This window comes from Tyto alba, unplaced genomic scaffold (genome assembly GCF_018691265.1).
Source record: "Tyto alba isolate M040663 unplaced genomic scaffold, T.alba_DEE_v4.0 Super-Scaffold_33, whole genome shotgun sequence".
Classification (NCBI taxonomy): domain Eukaryota; kingdom Metazoa; phylum Chordata; class Aves; order Strigiformes; family Tytonidae; genus Tyto; species Tyto alba.
In genome coordinates, this window is record NW_024881308.1 from 17103641 (window position 1) to 17121642 (window position 18002).

The 18002-nt window shown below is 51.5% G+C and overlaps 2 protein-coding genes across 2 annotated transcripts; one reads left to right on the forward strand and one right to left on the reverse strand.

Annotated features, from left to right (window-relative positions):
• Positions 1 to 3185: 3185 nt before the first annotated feature.
• Positions 3186 to 12945, reverse strand: PLAGL2 (PLAG1 like zinc finger 2). The gene is made up of 4 exons (XM_042800974.1): positions 12835 to 12945; positions 9797 to 9906; positions 7899 to 8294; positions 3186 to 6963 (listed from the first exon to the last, which is right to left on the reverse strand). The coding sequence occupies exons 3-4, from the start codon at positions 8159 to 8161 to the stop codon at positions 5742 to 5744; spliced, it is 1485 nt and encodes a 494-aa protein (XP_042656908.1). The 5' UTR covers positions 8162 to 8294; positions 9797 to 9906; positions 12835 to 12945; the 3' UTR covers positions 3186 to 5741.
• Positions 12941 to 17985, forward strand: POFUT1 (protein O-fucosyltransferase 1). The gene is made up of 8 exons (XM_042800975.1): positions 12941 to 13144; positions 13242 to 13363; positions 13473 to 13655; positions 14264 to 14376; positions 15064 to 15256; positions 15535 to 15777; positions 16205 to 17487; positions 17797 to 17985. Exons 1-7 carry the CDS (start codon positions 13030 to 13032, stop codon positions 16391 to 16393), a joined length of 1158 nt encoding a protein of 385 aa, XP_042656909.1. The 5' UTR covers positions 12941 to 13029; the 3' UTR covers positions 16394 to 17487; positions 17797 to 17985.
• Positions 17986 to 18002: the final 17 nt, after the last annotated feature.

Genomic DNA, 18002 nt, shown 5'->3' on the forward strand with positions numbered 1-18002 from the left:
CCAGATGCTTGAACGTTGAGGATTTTTCCCCGAACTGAAAATGAAAAGCTGACCTACTTAATAGTGATTTTTTAAAAAATGGCTTCTGAATTCCCTGTTATCTTTTGTGGTGCCTCTAACTCCCCTTGTCGCTGCGCCCTCCCGGCACGGAGCAGCCACCTCCACGTCCTCTACGTTCTCCGTGCGTGCCGGTACTCAGGCACTGGTGGAAGCGACGCCCGTGGGCGCAGCTGTGGCTGCGAGCACACAGTGGGGAAGATGCTTCACTCTCTTCCCTCAAGCCTGCCTGTGCGCCTAGGAGAGAAAACGTACTTTTGGTAGGAAAGCGAGGCTGATCTCGTGTAGACTTGTGAGAGGCAGAAGGGGGGCTGTTTGCCGGGGTATGATCGTGCAGTCACCAGCTGGATTTTCGCTCGCCCCGTCCCTGTGGCAGGCTGAAGCGCTTCTTCGCGGCGAGGGTGTGCAACGGCGCGCGGTGGCTCCGGGTGCAGCTCGCGCAGGAGCCTGCGGGGGGACGTGCTCTGGGAGCAAACTCCTTACCCGGGGCCACAGCCCGGCTGCGACGCGCGGGGAGATTCCTCGAGGATCCCGGTTGCAGCCCAGATGGAAGCGAGGACGTCGGGGCCGTGGGGCGAGCGCGGTGCCGGCGGCAGGGCCGGCGCAGCCCCGGAGGAGACGTGCTGGCGGGGGGAGCGGGCGAGGGCTGGGGGCTGCCGGGCTCGTGGCGCGGGTCCCTGGGCAGCTCTCGGCTGCTCCGCAAGGGAAAAGAGAGTCCGGGGTTCCCCAGGTCCTGGCCCAGGTCAGGCTAAACCAAACCCCCTGCTCCAGCCCGGCGGGCAGCAGGCGGGATGGCGTTCCGAGCTTCAGAGGGCAGCTCCCATCTCTGAGAACTGGGAGAAATACAAGAAATAAGTTATGAAAAAGAAGCAGATTTCGGATAAAGATGGAACCCCAGAAAGTTTTAATGAAGTGCTTCTGCTCAAGCCATTCGTCCACTTCACTCTTCGGTGGCAGAGAATCTGCAAGGCTTGGGCAGGCAATTAACTAAAAATAGGCACCCGAGGGAGAATTCAGTGAGCCCAAGTACCCGGGATTAGAGAGGATAAGCAAGAAGGTAGAGCGATGGGGAGAGCATCTTTGAAGATTTCTTTGTAAAAACTGGAATTGTAGGCAGTAGAAAATGCCTCTGCGGGGCTATTCTTCCCAGATAGCAAAGGTGATGCAATGGTGGAGAAAGGAAATGGGGATTTTTCAGTGAACTGCAGGAAATCTTCCAAGCGGCTGCTATTCACCTGTCAGCAAGGAAGGAATTAAAGAACAAAGAGCTGAGCTCCCAACAAAAGTACTGAAATCCTCAATCTACCAGAGGAAAAAAAGGGATTCCCATTGAAGTGACAGCATTTTTCAACAGTGAGGCTAAAGAGCAGGCACTGTTGTGAGACAGCTGAACAGGGTCTGTCAAAATGCCGTACGTGGATATTCTGTCAAGTGAAATCCAGTGGAAGCAAATGCAAGTTAACACGTTGTTCCTTCACACGGATGGGTTTTGAGCGACCCGTAATCCCATGGGGAAAAAGATCTTCAGACTTTCACACAGCTCTGGAAATCCGAGCCTGGGCAGGGCTGGCTAGGTGAGTTAACCCTCTGCTGCCGTGGCAATGGCTCACCTTGTGTATTTTCGAACGAGCGAGCTGGAGTCATTTCTAGTGGGACTTTATGAGAAGTTGGGGTCTGACTGGTGATGGCTGGCGTGTCCATGTCCTGTCCTTCCACAGCTCTGAGCTCTATGATTTTATATCTTTGTTGTTCGCCCTGTTCCGATTGGTCTTGAATGCCCCCCAGATCAGCCACACTTTAAGATATTTCCTTACTTAACTAAACCCTCCTGACCAATTATCTGCTGTAGTTGCTCCTCTCGGGCTCGGTCCGATGCCGCCTTTCTGACACAGCTCTGCCTGGACTAAACGTGTCCTAGCAGGGTGGTTCGCCGGGCTCTGCCGCTGGCGAAGTCCTTCAGTCAGCACTTACAATGCTCTGCAGCTTCGGCGCCTGCCTCGCTCACTGCTCGCGGGACAAGAGGCTGAGATTTCGTCTGGCACAACGTTTGCTACCGGCGTCTTCCATCAGCCCTGCCAGGCTCAGCCTCCCTTGGCGTCTCACATCCCAGCGCCTCTCCGCTGCCCTGCCTCGCTGTGAAGTCCGGCCTTGCCTCCTGTCTCCTGTATTTATTGAGCCGCTGGGAAAACACTGCTTTAAAAAACCCCCTCTCTTCCACCAAAAGCATTTTGTGCCTCCCGAGATGCCCCGGTTTGGTGTTTGCCCTGGCTGACTCGCCGCGGCGTCCCCGTACCCTGAGCCCTGCCCTCGCTGCCCCCGGCGATCGGCCGATGAACGCCCCTGTGCTCACACACACCGATGGCCCGAGCCGCTGTTTCACATTCCCCACCCTCCCCTGCAGGCTCCTATTTCCTGCATTAATAATGAATTTGGGAGAGAAAGTAGCACGTTGACTTAAATATCCCTAAACCTCGATTTAACAAAAAAAAAAAAACCAAAACCCAAACCCCACATCAAAACCAAATCCTTTGTGGGATGACACTCCTTGGGTTTTTTTCTTTATCAATCCCCTAGCTAGCCTCACGGCTGCCGTTCCCCACCCCTCAGGGTCCTGCCCCCCCCTGCCCAGGAGGTTTTCCAGGCTCTGCCGCAGCACCCCCCGCCCCGTGCGGCGAGCTAGCGGGGGGCTTCACCCACAGCCGCGCGAGCAGGAGCTCGTCTCAGCCGACCCCCACCGATTTTCAGACCGGCCTGCTACGTCCTTCCTACTGAACTCAGACTCCCGAGTGGCGTGGCTCAGATGCTCAAATGTTTTCCTTAGGACCAGGGAAAAGTGGTTCGCCAACCGGCCGCAGGAAATAACTGCTCTCGTGAATTGCGTACCCAGCATTTCAAATGGAATCAGCCCCACTAGGTTCAGACTGGCTGACAACCATCCTTGCAGATCAGAAACTCTGCTGTGGAACGGGAACTTGGAGCCCACTTTCCAGGGCAGGCACCCGGCACTGGCTCCAGCGTGCCGCCTCCGAACACGCTCCCTGTGCTGGCTTGGGCTCTCCCTTCACCGACAAACGTTACTGCGATTCTGCTTGTTAGAACAGCTGCGGGAAGCAAATCACACGTGCAAATAATAGCAAAATTCCATTTATTCTTTGACAGACTAGTGGTAGGAAAAAGATGCCTGGCTCTAAGTTTAGCTACCACTGCTAAAGGAATTCCAGTGATGGCATCTGTTCAGAGTACAATGCAGGCAAAAAGCAAGAAAGCTGAATGTTCTGAAACGGAGGAAGGTGTGTGATGGCATTGCATAAATCTGATAATCCTCACTTGCAGTAAGTGGTCAGTTCTGACCATTTATTTCTCAAAAAAAAAAAAAAAAAAAAAATCCTCTCAACTGAAGACAGGGATAAGGCTTGCATAAAATTGGTAACAGTGTGAAACTTTAATTCGCAAAAAGAAAAGCAATAGAAGACAGGCCTGAGGTATTCAGTGACGGTAAACAGAAGACTAGCTGAAATGCCCTATTTACCTTTGCTATGTTAGAGAACAAGAAGGCACTCGTCGAACTTCGAAAGGCAACATTTTACAGTGGAAAAAAGGAAGTACTGCATTTAACTCGGGGAGATCATTGCCACAGGATATTGCTGAGGTAAATAAATCTTATATTACATTTTGATACAAAAGTATTATTTGCAGCATCGCTGGCTAACCTAAAACAACTGATCTATGTTTTGGAGAATCAGTGGATCACTAAACAGTCATTCTGGGAAAAATTACTAAGCTAAATTAAAAATAAAATTCTTGAGTAAAACGGAAGAGGGACAAGCCTATGAACAAATGAGGCGCGGCTAATGTCACGCTGGGGGGGTCAATGGCTCAGCAGAAAGTAAAATGCATGGACTGAACTGGGCGCACTCTGGGGAGAGGCGGGAGGACAGCACCTGGCTTCACTGAAGGAGCTGAGATAAGCGAGTAGAGGTAGATTTTGCATTTTCTAGACTTATGGAGAATGGTATCGACGGGCTTCCTGGCTTACAGTGGCCTACAGCGGTTCCTCCGTGCCGAGGTGCGAAGATCCGCGGGGCTCCCCTGAACGCACACCACCGCAGAGCGGGCCGGAGCTCCACGCGCCAGCACCCGCAGCGCGAGCGCGCGGGGGAACCGGAGCCGAGGCGGCCCCGACGCTCGGGGGGAGCGGGAGCCGGCCGCCCTCGGCGGGGGGGCACTCCAGGGAAGAAATCCAGAGGTGGGGCGGGGAGCAAGGGAAGCAGGACGCAAACTGCAGGAGGCCAGGCTCCGGAAGGAGAGAACGGGAAGGCCAGAGGAACCAAATCCTAAGTGAAAGGGTGACTGCAGACCCAAAACCTCAGCGTTTGTTGGAACTCTTAGTGTTGGGGAAAACACTTCAGATACACCGACAGAGCATACGTGAAGCTGGGACCAATTTTTCCTCCCGATTCCTGGATGTTCTCACCCTCGGGCTGAGGTGAAAATGCCTCTCTTGAGATTGCTTCACGGATAAGCCAAAAGGGTACTGACCTCACTGAGCTGTTGTGGTGAAAACCCCTAGAACCTCGTACTCTGTTCCTCGTCTCCAAGGAATCTCTGGAGCGGGGCCCGTTCCCATCCGCGCCTGCTGCGGCAGCGCTCAGAGCTCCCAGCCCGGCCGCCTCACGCGCTTTGGTTTCCAGAACAGACGCAGGATCTGTTTGCCCGGGGCAGATAATTCAAAGAGCTCTATCCATGCACCACAAAACAAGCTAAGCTGCGCGAGCTGCTCCATCCGTCCCCTTGACCTGTGGAAAGCCAGAGAGAAAACGTGGGAAGCTGCTGCCTACAGTGGCAGAGGCTGAAGTGGTCCAACAAGCAGTGTATTTCCCCATGGGGGAAGAACATGATAAGTGAAGAGAAATCAGTGCAACCTGACTTCATTGTGTAAACAGTGTTCTAGCTACACCAGACATAAACCCAGTGTATTCTGGTGCCTCCTAATTTTTTGTAATGGCGGAAACAGATTTGCGTTGTGTAAACAATGTTCACTGTAATGAGTTTAACCTAACGGTTCCGCAAAGAAGAATGAGGTGACATCTCTGAATTCACTATGTAAACGGTCTTGTTGCTTAACACTGATGTGGAGTAAGCTGTGTTCGGTGGAGTAAGCTGTATTAGGTGAGGGGAGAGGTAGTGGGGAAGGACAGCCTCTTCCCTGTTGGCTTCATACAGAGCGGGTATCCTGACTTCTCCTCCTTCTCCGTGTGGAGGTGTTGGCTGTTCTGCCAGAATTGCAGTGTGATCACATGAAATGGAAGCTGGACTCTTCAAAAGTTTAGCCCAAGATGAAAGAGTCTCAACTCCTTCTCAGGGACAGTCCCTTCCCAAAGAGGAACATAGCTCCGGGATCTCAGGGAAGGTCAGTGCTAAGCGCGGCTCCTGATTCACAGATTAAAAATTAGATAAAATATATCCAGTCTATTAGCTGACATCTTTTCGCTGTACAGGACTGGGACTTGCATGGGGATAGCTGCTGTTCCAGTCTACAAGTGCTCCCTCCAGAGATCAGAAACCTCCTGTCTGAAACGACTTTGCAAAGCTTTCACACCCCAAAGGGAAGTAAGAGTTGTGCGTTTTTAAGGCTCTCCACAAAAGGGTGACTGAAAGATCTGTTCTCCAGTGCTATTTTCAGCTTATTGGAATGCCTGGTGGAAACGTGGCAGCGTGGTTGTGCTCAAGCTGGAGGTGAAGACAGGGGGCAATGAATGAAGGGGCCCAAAGTTCAGCGAGGCCCCAGCTCCAGGAGATTCTTGAGGTTGATGTTGCAAAGTGGTAAGCAGTGGCTGTGTCTCCCCCTGTGAGTAGCCCATGACCAATCCCCCCGATGATACGGGCGGATTGCAAGGAGGAAGATTTAGGGGGAGGAAGCCAAGAAGGTGAGAAAAGTCCATGTTAGCAGCACAGAGAGCCTCTGAAAGGTTAGCAGGGCTCTTGGAAAGCAAAGGCTCATCCAGGGGGGGTGGCTGAGGCGAAGAGGACTGAGGCTCACCAGACGAGAGAGACAGGCTGCCAGGGAAGTCTGACAAAAAGCTGTCCACCTCTACTTTGGGTAGTTTCTCAGGCAAATATGAGGTAGATCCAAGCTGATACTTTGGAGGAGGTTGCGGTGGGGAGGAGATGGGAGAAGAAGACTCCAGAGGATAGCTCATCCCCATTGGAAGAGAATTAGGAACCAAAGAATGGGGCATCCCTGAGCTTGGCATGGTTTGGAGATGCGTGCTGTACATGCCCACAGGCAACATGCCAGGGAAGCTCTTACCACCTATCATGTCTCTGGATGCCATACACAGGACGGGACTCAGCTCTTCTTTCACTGCGACAGACGAGCTGCAGCTTAGGAGACCCAGCATGTCGACTGGCTCCGTCTTAATCTTCAGCAGTTCCTGGGAGTGGCTTTTCTTCATGTGCCTGGTCAGATGATCTTTCCGCCCAAACCTCTGAGCACAGTACTGGCACAAGAAGTCCTTCCGCCCCGTGTGCACCACCAAGTGCCTCCGCACGTCTTTCCGGGTGTAGAAGCGCCTGTCACAGTGGTCACACGGATGCTTCTTCTCCTTCGCTCCGCCAGAAGCCCGCCTGGAATGGGCTTTGAGGTGCTCCAGCAGGACCTGGGTACTTTCAAACGTCTGGAGGCACACCTTGCAGCTGAGATCGCCGCTGGCAGCCGCGTGCATGGCCAGGTGTCGCCTGAAGCCGAGTTTCGTGTTGTAGTTCTTGCCGCACTCGGGGCAGTGGAGGGCCTCCTTGTTGGGATCGTGGGTCTGGAGGTGGTTGCGAAGGTGATCTTTCCGGTGAAACATCTTCTCGCAGTACATGCACTGATGAGGCTTCTGAGCAGAGTGCGTGGCCATATGCCTTTTGGGAGAAAAGCGGGAAAGTTTAGACCAGGCTACAACTCCTAAGAGAACACACGCTACTTTCTCAAAATTTGCCTTGGGTTCTACACTTCCTGCCACAGAAATCCCAGATGGCATTTTACCGCCACTGCAGGACGCGGCCCTGACAGCCCGGGCAGCAGGGCCTCTCCAGGCACAGCACGACACTTCAAGCAACAGCTACGGAGTCTGTCTCAGCAGTGCCCGTCCTGCCTAGAATGCACCACCTCTGCACAGGGGCGCTTTAGTCGTCTACTCAGCTCCTGTCCTCTCTGCTGAGGCTATCAAAGGGGGAAATGGCAAAGGAACCCTTGGTAATTCAGGACAAGCAACGCTCATCTGCTGGGGAGACGGCTTCGTTTCATCAGGAGGCACCAGAGTGTGGCAATGTCTGTTGACAGCCACTGTGGACTCATTTCACCTTGGTCTCTTACACTCTCTGACACTGTGGTTCATCTAGTTTCAAGTTCCCAGTGATCATACAGCTTAATTATTCTATGCTGTGTTTCAGTACGTAACCGGGAACTCTACTTCTTCATGCTAGAAGAATAGCTGCCATGGAAATATTCCTGTGATTAAAGTTAGAGGTAGACCTTATGAAATGTGAATGCTATTCTTGCTTTTCATTTTGTTTTTTAATCTCTGAACTTCACTTTCTGCTTCAATTTCCTCCTTAGTAAAACAGAAAACAGCTTGAGCTCAGGATAAAGCATTATCCGAGGTTGTCTGGAAGGTGCTTAAAGAGATGCCAAGTGTGGTAACGTCTGGGACTCAACTGCTTTGCAAGGTAACAAGGGCATTCCCCCTCCTCCACCTTCTCAGAAATTCAAGCAAAAAAAGAACACGGTGGAGGGGTTTTCCCCTCTCTTCTGGCAGGGGAGCACTGTTCAGCAGAGGCACTCAGCAGTTACCTACCTATACAGCTTGTACTTAGAAGCAAAGGCTTTGCCACAGTGCAGCTGAGGGCAGTTGTACGGTTTCTGCTCAGTATGAGAAAGAGCGTGAGTTCTCAGCTTGTCCACATTAGTGAAGGAAGTCTCTGATATTTCACATTGGCATTTTCCCTGACTTTCGGTCTCTTCACCTCTTGGTCTGGGGACTAATTTCCAGCCTGTCTCTTCCTCCTCCTGCTTTGCATCTTGAATCCAGTTGGGAACACTGGGAAAAAATGCCGTCATGGCAGGTCTAGTAGAACATGGCCATGTCAAGCAGAACTCGAGCCTGCAGGCGCCTTGCCGTGCTGTTGTCCCGGTGCAGTTTTCTGTTGGAGCCCTCTGTGACCAAACTGCTTTAGTAGCAAAACGTCTTCATCTGAAATCACAGAAGGGTTGGCGTTAAGACACTGCGTCTTCCACCCGTGCGCACAAACACGCGTGAGCATCCACCAAGCATTACAAACATGTGAAGAAGCATGTTCACAGGCATGGGAAACTCCCACCTCCAGCTTGCATTTTGTTCTTTTCTCCCTTAGCCCCTGTTACATTAATAAAATGATGTTAAACTTTTTCTGAATTACATTTTTGCAACTATTAAGAGCGAGCGTTACCCGTTACATGCATTTTCTCCTGAAATATTGTAGGTAGGTGTCTCTTTGCAGCTCTAAATACCTCACCTTTCCCCGTGCGTTTTGTGGATCACTTCTCATCCCCTTTTTTGATGTTCTTCACAGCCTATTCTCACTTGCTCTTGATCTTTGCTCACATGGAATTCCCTTCGAGAGCTTCTCAGAGGAACTACGGTTCTCTTGTATTTTTTTTTTTTTTTCATCCACTGCTACCAACCTGGTGCGCTAGCAGGACCAACTCCTAGCAAACCGATTTGAATTACCACACATGGGTCAACAGGGCTGGGGAAGAAAACCTGCTATTATCAGCAACATTATACCTTTTTCAGGAAGGCAACAGATGCTGCGTCTCTTCAGGGTGTGATTAGTCATTGTATTTTCACTTTTCTACTGTAGGGCAGATTCTGCCTCTCTGGATTAGCAAGTTTTCCACAGTAATAAGCAATTTTTTTTTTTTTTTCTCACCCATTGGTAATGGAAGCTCAAACTGTTTCCTGTTCAACAAAATATACCTCCTGTATGCTCTGCTAGCTTTCATATTGATGAAAATCTGCATTAATCTCTCTTAGCAGGTTGTTCACGAGTTGTGTTTGTCCCGGTGGCAAAGCACTGCATTTTCATATGGTTCTACCAACACCTAAACTGGTAAACGGTTAGCTGAAATGTAAACCCCAGAAAAGCTCTCTTTCACTGAATTTAGCTGCCTGAGAAACTCTTCTTAAAATAGCACCAAACCCTCAAGCTCTTTCTTACTCCATGATTGCCTCAGAGGGAGGAACTTCCTGCCTGCACATCAATACCAGTGCCAGTTGTGGGCAGGATGTGCAACTACGAGGGAACTAACCAACCCCCATTAAGAAAGTGCACCACTGAACGTTATGAATAGCTGAAATAACAATAACTGTAACTACACCATCACCCACAATGCCATGAATGGATCTCTCAGGATGGAAAACACTGGGAATAGGACGACTCCAAGAAAATGTGTCACTAGGAGGTTTGGGAATGCCCACTAAGGACAGATTTCAGTTTTGTGCAGGCTAAATCTAGTTGGCCAGAGCAGAACAATAAGGGACTAGAACTGCTGAGGTGCCACTTTGGCACAACCCAGTGCGAGGTGACGGCTGCTCCCAGCCCTCGGGGTGCAGGAGCCCTGGGGCTCAGAGCAGAGCTCCTCTGCAGATGTCTGGGACCGTGATTATTTCACCTCTGCAGGAGATGTGTGCCGGAAAAGAGAAACGTTCTCTACCTCCTGCTTCAGAGCTGTGCAGGCGTTCTGGGAGCCTCTGCCACTTTCACCAGGTAGTTGCTTCTTTCCCTCTGAACAAGCTCAGCCATCTGTACCAGTTTCAAAGCTACCTGAAAGAAAACAAGAGTTTGGATTTTGCTGTCTGAAATAGTAAGGCACATAAACTATCACCTTAGAGCAGAAACCCAAATACAAAGGAGTTAAGATACGGTAATCTCTGAAACTGATTATTGTAAAATTTCATCAACTTTCTTTTAAAATTGGAAGGGTCTAGCAAGAAAAAAGGACTCTACCTATTTGGGTCTGTTCCTAAATCTAAATGCATGTCCTAGGACGCTGATAGCTCTGGAGTAAGAAAGAGAAACCAAGATGAGGGTCCTGCATAGTATCAGTGAAATACAGTAGCCGTGGAAGTTTAACAACATAATTGATGCTTGGCTAGCAAACTGTTTGTGTGACCCAGTTGTTTACATTTCTTTAAAAAACTCAATTAGTTTTCTTAGTAACAGTTCCAGTGTGCTCCCTGTTCACTCTAAGTCTGTAGCCACCAGAGAGAAAGTCACCGCTGTGTGGAAACATTCCACCTACACTTGTACAGAGAACATCTTGTACACCAGTGTTTGTACCAGCACTGGGAAATTTGGTTATCTTAGAAAGTTTTGTATTAGTCCTGGAAAAATATGTCTAGCCTATGCAGCTCCAGAAATCTCAGGGAAGTTGGTTACAGAAAACTCCCCTCAACAGACAAATATTCCTTTGCTTCAGTTCTGCACAGGTTAAGAGACTGGTTAAGAGCTGGAAAAAAATACAATCCACCTGAGAGCTGGATTCCCACTGGCTGCCAACCGAGAGGAAATATTTGATTACTGCAGTCATCAGGTTTGTGCAAATTCAAGCTAGAAGAGCTCATACGCTAGATATAAGATTCCAGCCACTTGTCATTGCGCAGAAAACAATGAGGTTGGTACATGGTACAAAAAAGCTCTCGGGCTTCACAGAAAGTCCCTGGGGTAGAGTCTGCTACCTGCTTTGACAGTTTGTCCCATTATTTAATCCTTCTCAAAATACGGTCCGAAGTACCAATCCAGCATTTCTGCACAGTTTCTGCCCCTCGAAGTCACCCCTGTGACACAGAGCACCATTCCTCGGCTGTGACCTAGGCTGGGAACCAGATCAGGGAACTGCCCAGGTTAAATCTAATCAGGAAAAAAAACAAAAAGGAGCCTGGCCGAGTTCTCTGACCAGATCACCAGCAAAGCTGTGCTGCTCGGGCCTGAGCGGGCGTGCAGCAGGCGCGGGAGGCCGGGACACGGGGCCTGGCAGGCTGCCTGACCAGCCCCTGGATTGTGGAGCTGCAGTTTTTCTTTTCTAAAGGGCATCTCTTGTTCCTGGTTTGTATTTGGCCGTCCTTGGCTTCTACCTGCTGAGTCCCACTGTGAGGAGCTGCTCCTGCACTGCCACTTTTCTTTCTGCAGGGACAGAGAAGTTGGCCCAGGGACTCCTGCGTCCCCACAGGCCGCACCGCTCTGCACTGCACTGGCCTGGCTGTTCTACAGCTGCACAGCGGCGTGGCTGGAGGGACTTACTTAGCCAAAAAGTGATTTCTTCTTAATTTTTTCCCCCCCCCAGACAGATCAGTCCCCCCGCCTCAGGTTTGCTAAGCTATTTTAAGCTGTTACACTTAAACTTGCTCCAGCAGAAGGTGCCAGCTAGGTGGTGGAAAGCAGAGGCCAGAATCCACAGTGGGCGTCGCGCTCCGACCCCCGCTCCTGCCACCATCCCAGCTCAGCCTCAGGCCTGGCACCGGCCCGGCGGGGACACGGCAGCACTCCTGCACTTACTGACTTTCCTACACGACAACCAGCACCCAGAAAACCTCAAACTGCCGCAGCAACGTCCCTCGGAGCAGGTCTGTCAAAGTCCCTCCCTCCCCCAGCATGACAAAATCACACCCTACGTGCCTTTACGGTGTTCTCATCGAGTCCAGCTCTGACCCCTGACTGCAAGACTCTGCTTCTGGACCTCAGATCACTTTGTGACTTTTTGACATCCTCTGCCATTATTCCATATAGGTTTTTTTAAATGTAAGGGAGGAAAAGCGGTACCAGGCCTAGATGCACAGTACCAGCCTTGCCAATGCCACACCTAGATGTAAAAATCATCTCCTGCCTCCCTACACATCTCACATTCACCCTTTTTTTACAGTTTTCCTACAGTCACAAACACCAACTCACACGTCATCATGATTCCCTGCTTCCCCCTATGAAAACCATTATTTTCCTGCAGTGACACTGGCTGTTTCCAGATACGGAGGTTTTTACATCCAAACAGGCTCATTTTTCCAGTTGAGCTGCTCAAGCCTCAGTATCAGTTTCGCCCAGCTGATCACTCACAGGTTTTGGAAAAGCTCTGTGTAAAGTTTGCGTTTGCTTTTAAAGCCCGGGAAGAAGCTGCCGCACCTTCCCCATAGGATGGAACCGGACACGCCACCCCCGCAGGAGGATTTTCCCACCTGACCGAGCTCCTCTTTCACCCTCCGCTCCCCTGACATGACAAGCTGGAGCCGAAAAGCCCGAACCCCTTCCCCGCACTACCAGGAAAGCCCCAAACGCCAACGCGGCTGCGGGGGGTGATTTATTTCTGCTACAAAAACCCGCTTTTTACATTCACTGAACCCCAAAGAGGCTGCAAAGCCCCCAGGACACAGTGCGGCCGTGCTGGCGGCACCCAGCGGGGGGGGGGGCAGGGCCCAATCCGGGGTACCGGGGTAACTCGGGGCCCTCCCCGGCAGCCCCGCCGGGTGCCCCGGGAGGGAAACGGCGCCAGGACCTGGCCCGGTGGTGGCGGCCGGTGCCACACGTGCCGCCCCCGCCCGTTACCATGGCGCAGCCCTGAGGGGCGGGAGGCGGGCCCGGCCTACGCCCCCCCCCTCCCCTGAGGCGACCCCGCCGCCGAGGGGAGGGGGCCGCCGTGACACCGCCCCTCACCCCCCCCCCTCCCCCGGTGCCGCCCCTCTCCCCCCCCCCCCCCGCACTCACCCCGTTCCCCCGGGCCCCGCCGGGCGCGGCTCCGGCCCAGGCCGCGGCGGCCCCATTGTGCGGGGCATTGTGGGAGTGACGTCGCTCTCCCGCTTCCGCCTCGATGGTGTCCGCTTCCCGCTAGAGCGGCCGTTCCGGCGGGCCCCGGGGCATGCCGGGACGGGGCCGCCTCCCGTTGACCTCCGCCGAGCCGCCATGGCGGCGTCGCCGGTCCCGGTTCTCCTCCTCTTCCTCCTCTTCTCGTTGCGGGGAGGCGGCGCGGCCCCCGCCTGGGACGCGGCCGGTTACCTGCTCTACTGTCCCTGCATGGGTGAGGCGTCCCCGCCGCGGCGCGGAGCCCCCGCCGCGGAGCACCCCCCCCCCCGGTGGAGGCCCCGGCTGAGGCCCCGCTCTCGCCCCTCTCGCAGGCCGATTCGGGAACCAGGCCGAGCACTTCCTGGGAGCCCTGGCCTTCGCCCGCGCCCTCAACCGGACCCTGGCCGTGCCGCCGTGGATCGAGTACCGTCACCACCGCCCGCCCTACACCAACGTGAGCCCGGGGAGGGGGCGCGGGCGGCGGGCGGGGCGGGGGGGGCTCTCCCCCGGGGGTGAGGTGCGGGCCCCGGGGCCGCGAGTCAGGCGGTCGCTGTCGTCCCCAGCTGCACGTTCCCTACGCGGAGCACTTCAAGCTGGAGCCGCTCCTGCGCTACCACCGGGTGATCGCCCTAGAGGACTTCATGGAGACGCTGGCGCCCGTTCACTGGCCGCCGGGCGAGCGAGTGGCTTACTGCTTCGAGGCGGCGGCTCAGAGAAGTGCTGACAAAAGCACTTGCCCCATGAAGGTGAGTTCCTGCTCCGTCCCCGTGGGGCGCAGTTTAACTCGGCTGCTGTTCCAGAGGGAATTACAGACTCATTGAGGTCACCACCGAGCGGCAAACTCAGGAGTGACCCACCCCACAGCAGCCTGCGTGGCGTTCCTTTACCCCGTCGGTGGGGCTGGCTGTGCCTTCACACTTTCCTTTGTCAGCAGATGCTTGGGGTTCAGGAGGATGGCGCATGTAAGCAGGTTTTGTCCCTTCAGACTTGATCACAACAGTAAGGAGAGCAGATCTGTTACCAAGCGTAGTGGTCTCAGCCTGGTTTGCAGCTGTGGTACTGTTGTGCCCTTGGTTTTAAAGCAACCTCTTAAATACAAGTTTGAGAGCCGTGCTGTTCTTGTTCTTTTAATACAGCCTTTACCTAAGCTCTCAGGTGACTTTCTTAGATGTGCTTCCCTCTTTCTCTGTGCTTCACTCTGATGTGGAGCTAAATGTGACAAACAGGCTCTTGTACTCCATCTGCATTTCTCCTGTAACAGAAAACCTCTCCAGCTTTGTGCCCCAGGATCTTGCTAGGCGTGCCTTTCAGGCTCTGCGTGTTCACTGAATGAACATATCGCTTTGCTTTGCAGGATGGAAATCCGTTTGGTCCCTTCTGGGATCAGTTCCAAGTGAATTTTGATAAGTCTGAGCTCTTCAAGGGAATCTCCTTCAGTTCTGCTTACAAGGACCATTGGATCCAAAGGTAGCAAGAAGATGGGAAAGTGCTGGCGTGCCACTATAGAATAACAAAACCAGCTGTGCTAGTCACTGTGTAAAGCCTTTGTCTTTTGGGGGAGAGACTGAAGTGGCTAGTTAGCAATGTAATTAAAAATCTTAACGCCTTTTCCATTTAATATTTGTTGAGTGTGCTTTTCCTGTGGGCAGTATTAGGTGTGAACTCTTAGGCTGATTGACTTCTGAGCCAGGAACGTTTAGTTATTTGATTACATATGTAATTATTCTGCAAAAATAGTTTGATTTGCAGTTGCTGATCATGAACTGTATTTAGCTGGCTACCTCGCATCTTCGGAGCCACTTTAGTCATATCAGTAAGTTTGAGTGACAAAATTGCTCTAGTCTGGGGTGAAGATGTAAGCTCTCATTGCTAGGTAGCTCATCGTTCTGCATATGAAATTCTTATCTTTCATCTGTCAGATAATACTGATTCATCTGTTACCAGGTCTAGAGGTGAAACGTGCTACCTGAGTTTTGCTTCAGTCTTCTGTTCACATGGCAAAACACTTAGGATTCATCCTGGGTGAACTTGGAGCAATAGGTGCTGTGTATTGTTGGGTGTTCATAGTTTCCATTCCAGCCTTCACAACATGCATGCACAGTAGCCTTTGCAAGACGATGTCATGTTTCAGTCTGTTGGGTTTTTTTTCTGTAGATTTCCACCCTCTGAGCACCCTGTACTCGCCCTACCTGGAGCTCCGGCCCAGTTTCCAGTCTTAGAGGAGCACCGACCCCTCCATAAATACATCGTGTGGTCTGATGAAATGGTGAAGAAAGGAGAAGCCTATATTCATTCGCTGCTGGTCAGGCCCTATGTAGGAATTCATCTGAGGATCGGCTCAGACTGGGTATGGTTCCTGTGTGAGGCTGGCTGCTCTAGCCCGTGCAGTCGCCCCAGGCTGGTGGCTAACGCTCTGTGGAAGAAGTTGCCCAAAGAGGAGTCAGCCTGGGGTGACAGCCCGAACCTGCTGGCGTTCAGCAGCTCACTGTGTGTTAGCAATGCCGTCGGGATTCCTCTTTCAAATGGGCTGTAATGCTGCTGGTGGAGGTGGGGGCCGTGGTAGTGTTTTCTCCCACTGTTGCCATTCAAACGTGGTATTTTCTCTTTTTTTTTTCCTTCCAATAGAAAAATGCTTGCAATATGTTAAAGGATGGGACGGCCGGGCCACACTTCATGGCTTCACCTCAGTGTGTGGGCTACGACCGAAGCGCTGCGGTCCCTCTTACCATGGACATGTGCCTGCCAGACCTCAAAGAGATCAAGCGTGCTCTCCAGCTCTGGGTGAAAAACACAGAAGCTAAATCTGTTTATATCGCTACTGATTCTGAGCCCTACACGACGGAAATACAGCAGTTCTTCCAAGGAAAGGTGAGTCTTTCAGAAACTCATTCTGACAGGAATGTTTTAATAAAAACCTTCCTTGGATTCTGGCCCGTTGATGCCATGGACAGCAGGCAGGCCGTTGTGTGATATGTTGTTCACAGACAAATATTGGCATCTCAAAGTAAATTTTGCTCATGCCAATAAAAATTACACTGTAAAACTCTTTCTAGACGTTGAAGAGCATTATCCTTCATGGTAGTAAATTCCTCCTTGAAAAATACTTCGATTAAATAAACCTAAAATGATTTTCAAGCTGTTTTGGCATTTATCTATTCATAAATGAGTTTTAAGGTGACTTAAGACAGAATCCACTCCCTTTTTTTTGTATATTCCCATTTCTGATATTATGCCAAGGCATTTGGATTAGAATAACGGATTACTGGGTTTGCTTGTGTTCCTTGTTTCCCTGCAGATCAAGGTTGTCAGCCTGCAGCCAGAAGTGCCTCAGATCGATTTGTACATTCTTGGCCAGTCTGATCATTTTATTGGGAACTGCGTCTCTTCGTTCACTGCCTTTGTGAAAAGGGAGCGCGACGTGCGTGGAAAACCTTCTTCCTTCTTTGGCATGGACCACCCGCCGAGATTACGGGATGAATTCTGACCCAAAGAGGAACAGGCTCCGAAGTTCTCAGGGCTCTGAGCTTGGTCCCCGCCGAGGGACCGCTCGGTGCTGACGGCTCTCCCCGCCTGCAGAGTGCGCTGCCAGGCTGGCGCAGCCCTGCCTCAGCCCTCTGATACTCCTCAGAGCCGCTTCCAGACCGGTCTGTCTGACTTCTCTGGTATTTCCAGTGTGAGGCCAGACAGAAAAGAAACTTTAAATCGTGTAGTTTATAGGAAACTATAAACTGTATGTAGTTTTTAAGCTGTAGTTTATATAGTTCTCCATTCTCACTATTTGGGGTTCACCAGCAATCATGAAGAAGCTGCTCAGATTTCTTCTTCTAATTTTTTTTTTTTTTTTTTTTTTTCCTCGTTTCAATTTAAACTTTACCTGGAGATGTTGTGAAGCTTCTTGTCCAAAACTGACACTAAGTTCTTTTTAGGTGCCAAGTATCATCAGGAATATCACAGTCCCTGGAAAGGGAGTGCAAGATAAAGCTCAGGATTGGAAATCAGCTCTGGGTTTTATCGAGAGCCGCTGTTGCCTTCCTTAGAGCCATGTCACCTCAGTGCCTGGGTTTCCATTGCCCTGCCAAAAGAGATCTCCTGCGCAGCGGTGCCGTGGGGCACCCGGGTCTCTCCAGGGGTGCTAGAGAATTGCGACGGGGCCGTGTCTGAATGTGGCATCTGCCGCTTCAGCCCATCCTTAGACTGGAGAGAAGGCGCGTGCGGGGACCCCGGCGGGAGTTGGAGGTTTAGGGCTTGTAGCTGTTGAGGTCAGGTGGCGATCCGTGGTAGAAATGAAACTGGTTTTGAGGTGAGACTTTTAAAGTAGCTGTAGTACGGGTTGGTTTATGTCGTACCTAGGTCTGTGGTAATGGTTTCTGTTTTCTTGTTTGTTTTTGTACTTTGCAAAATAACCCCTCTGACAGCAGAACCTTTGTCTGGGGAGGAAGTTGCCAGTGGAGGTAACTTCGGGAAGTGTTCACTGATGGTGAAACAGCCCCAAACCCCTTCCTTTGGCCCAGTACATCTTAGTTCTGGGAACACCGATAATCCCGATGTGGTGAGACTCGCCTTGACCACTGCCTTTTGGTAGGTACTCCCGTGACTAATTTTATTTTTTGGTCCAAAGCCTGAGTACAGAACTTTAATGTTGTTTTAAAAATGCCACTGAGGTGATTGTGTGGTACCAGGGCTGGCTGCCTCTAGCGCACTACTGCGGCCTGAACAGCGCTGTCGTGGCATTGACGGGGGTTTAACTCAATGTCTTGATTTTTGGTGGTGGGTTTTTTCTTTCTTGGAAACATTCCTGAGCTTTGAAGGAGTTTGAAGGCTCAAGGGAGTGAGCAGAAAGTACTCTGAGTGTCGGGGTGGCAGAGCCTTTTCTCTTTGTTTCCTCAGGGCTGGATCCTTCCAGCGCTTATGGGATTTGGTGGTTTTGGGGCCCCCGCCTGCTCCCCGGCGTCACACCTGGCTTGGGGATCCCGGCTGATGCCATCAGGGCTGCCTTGCCTCCTTCTTAGGAAGACATTGTATTAAAATATTTTTTTTCTTAAGAGAAAAAAAAAAAAAAAAAAAAGGTATTTTTTGTAATAATAAACTCCTGA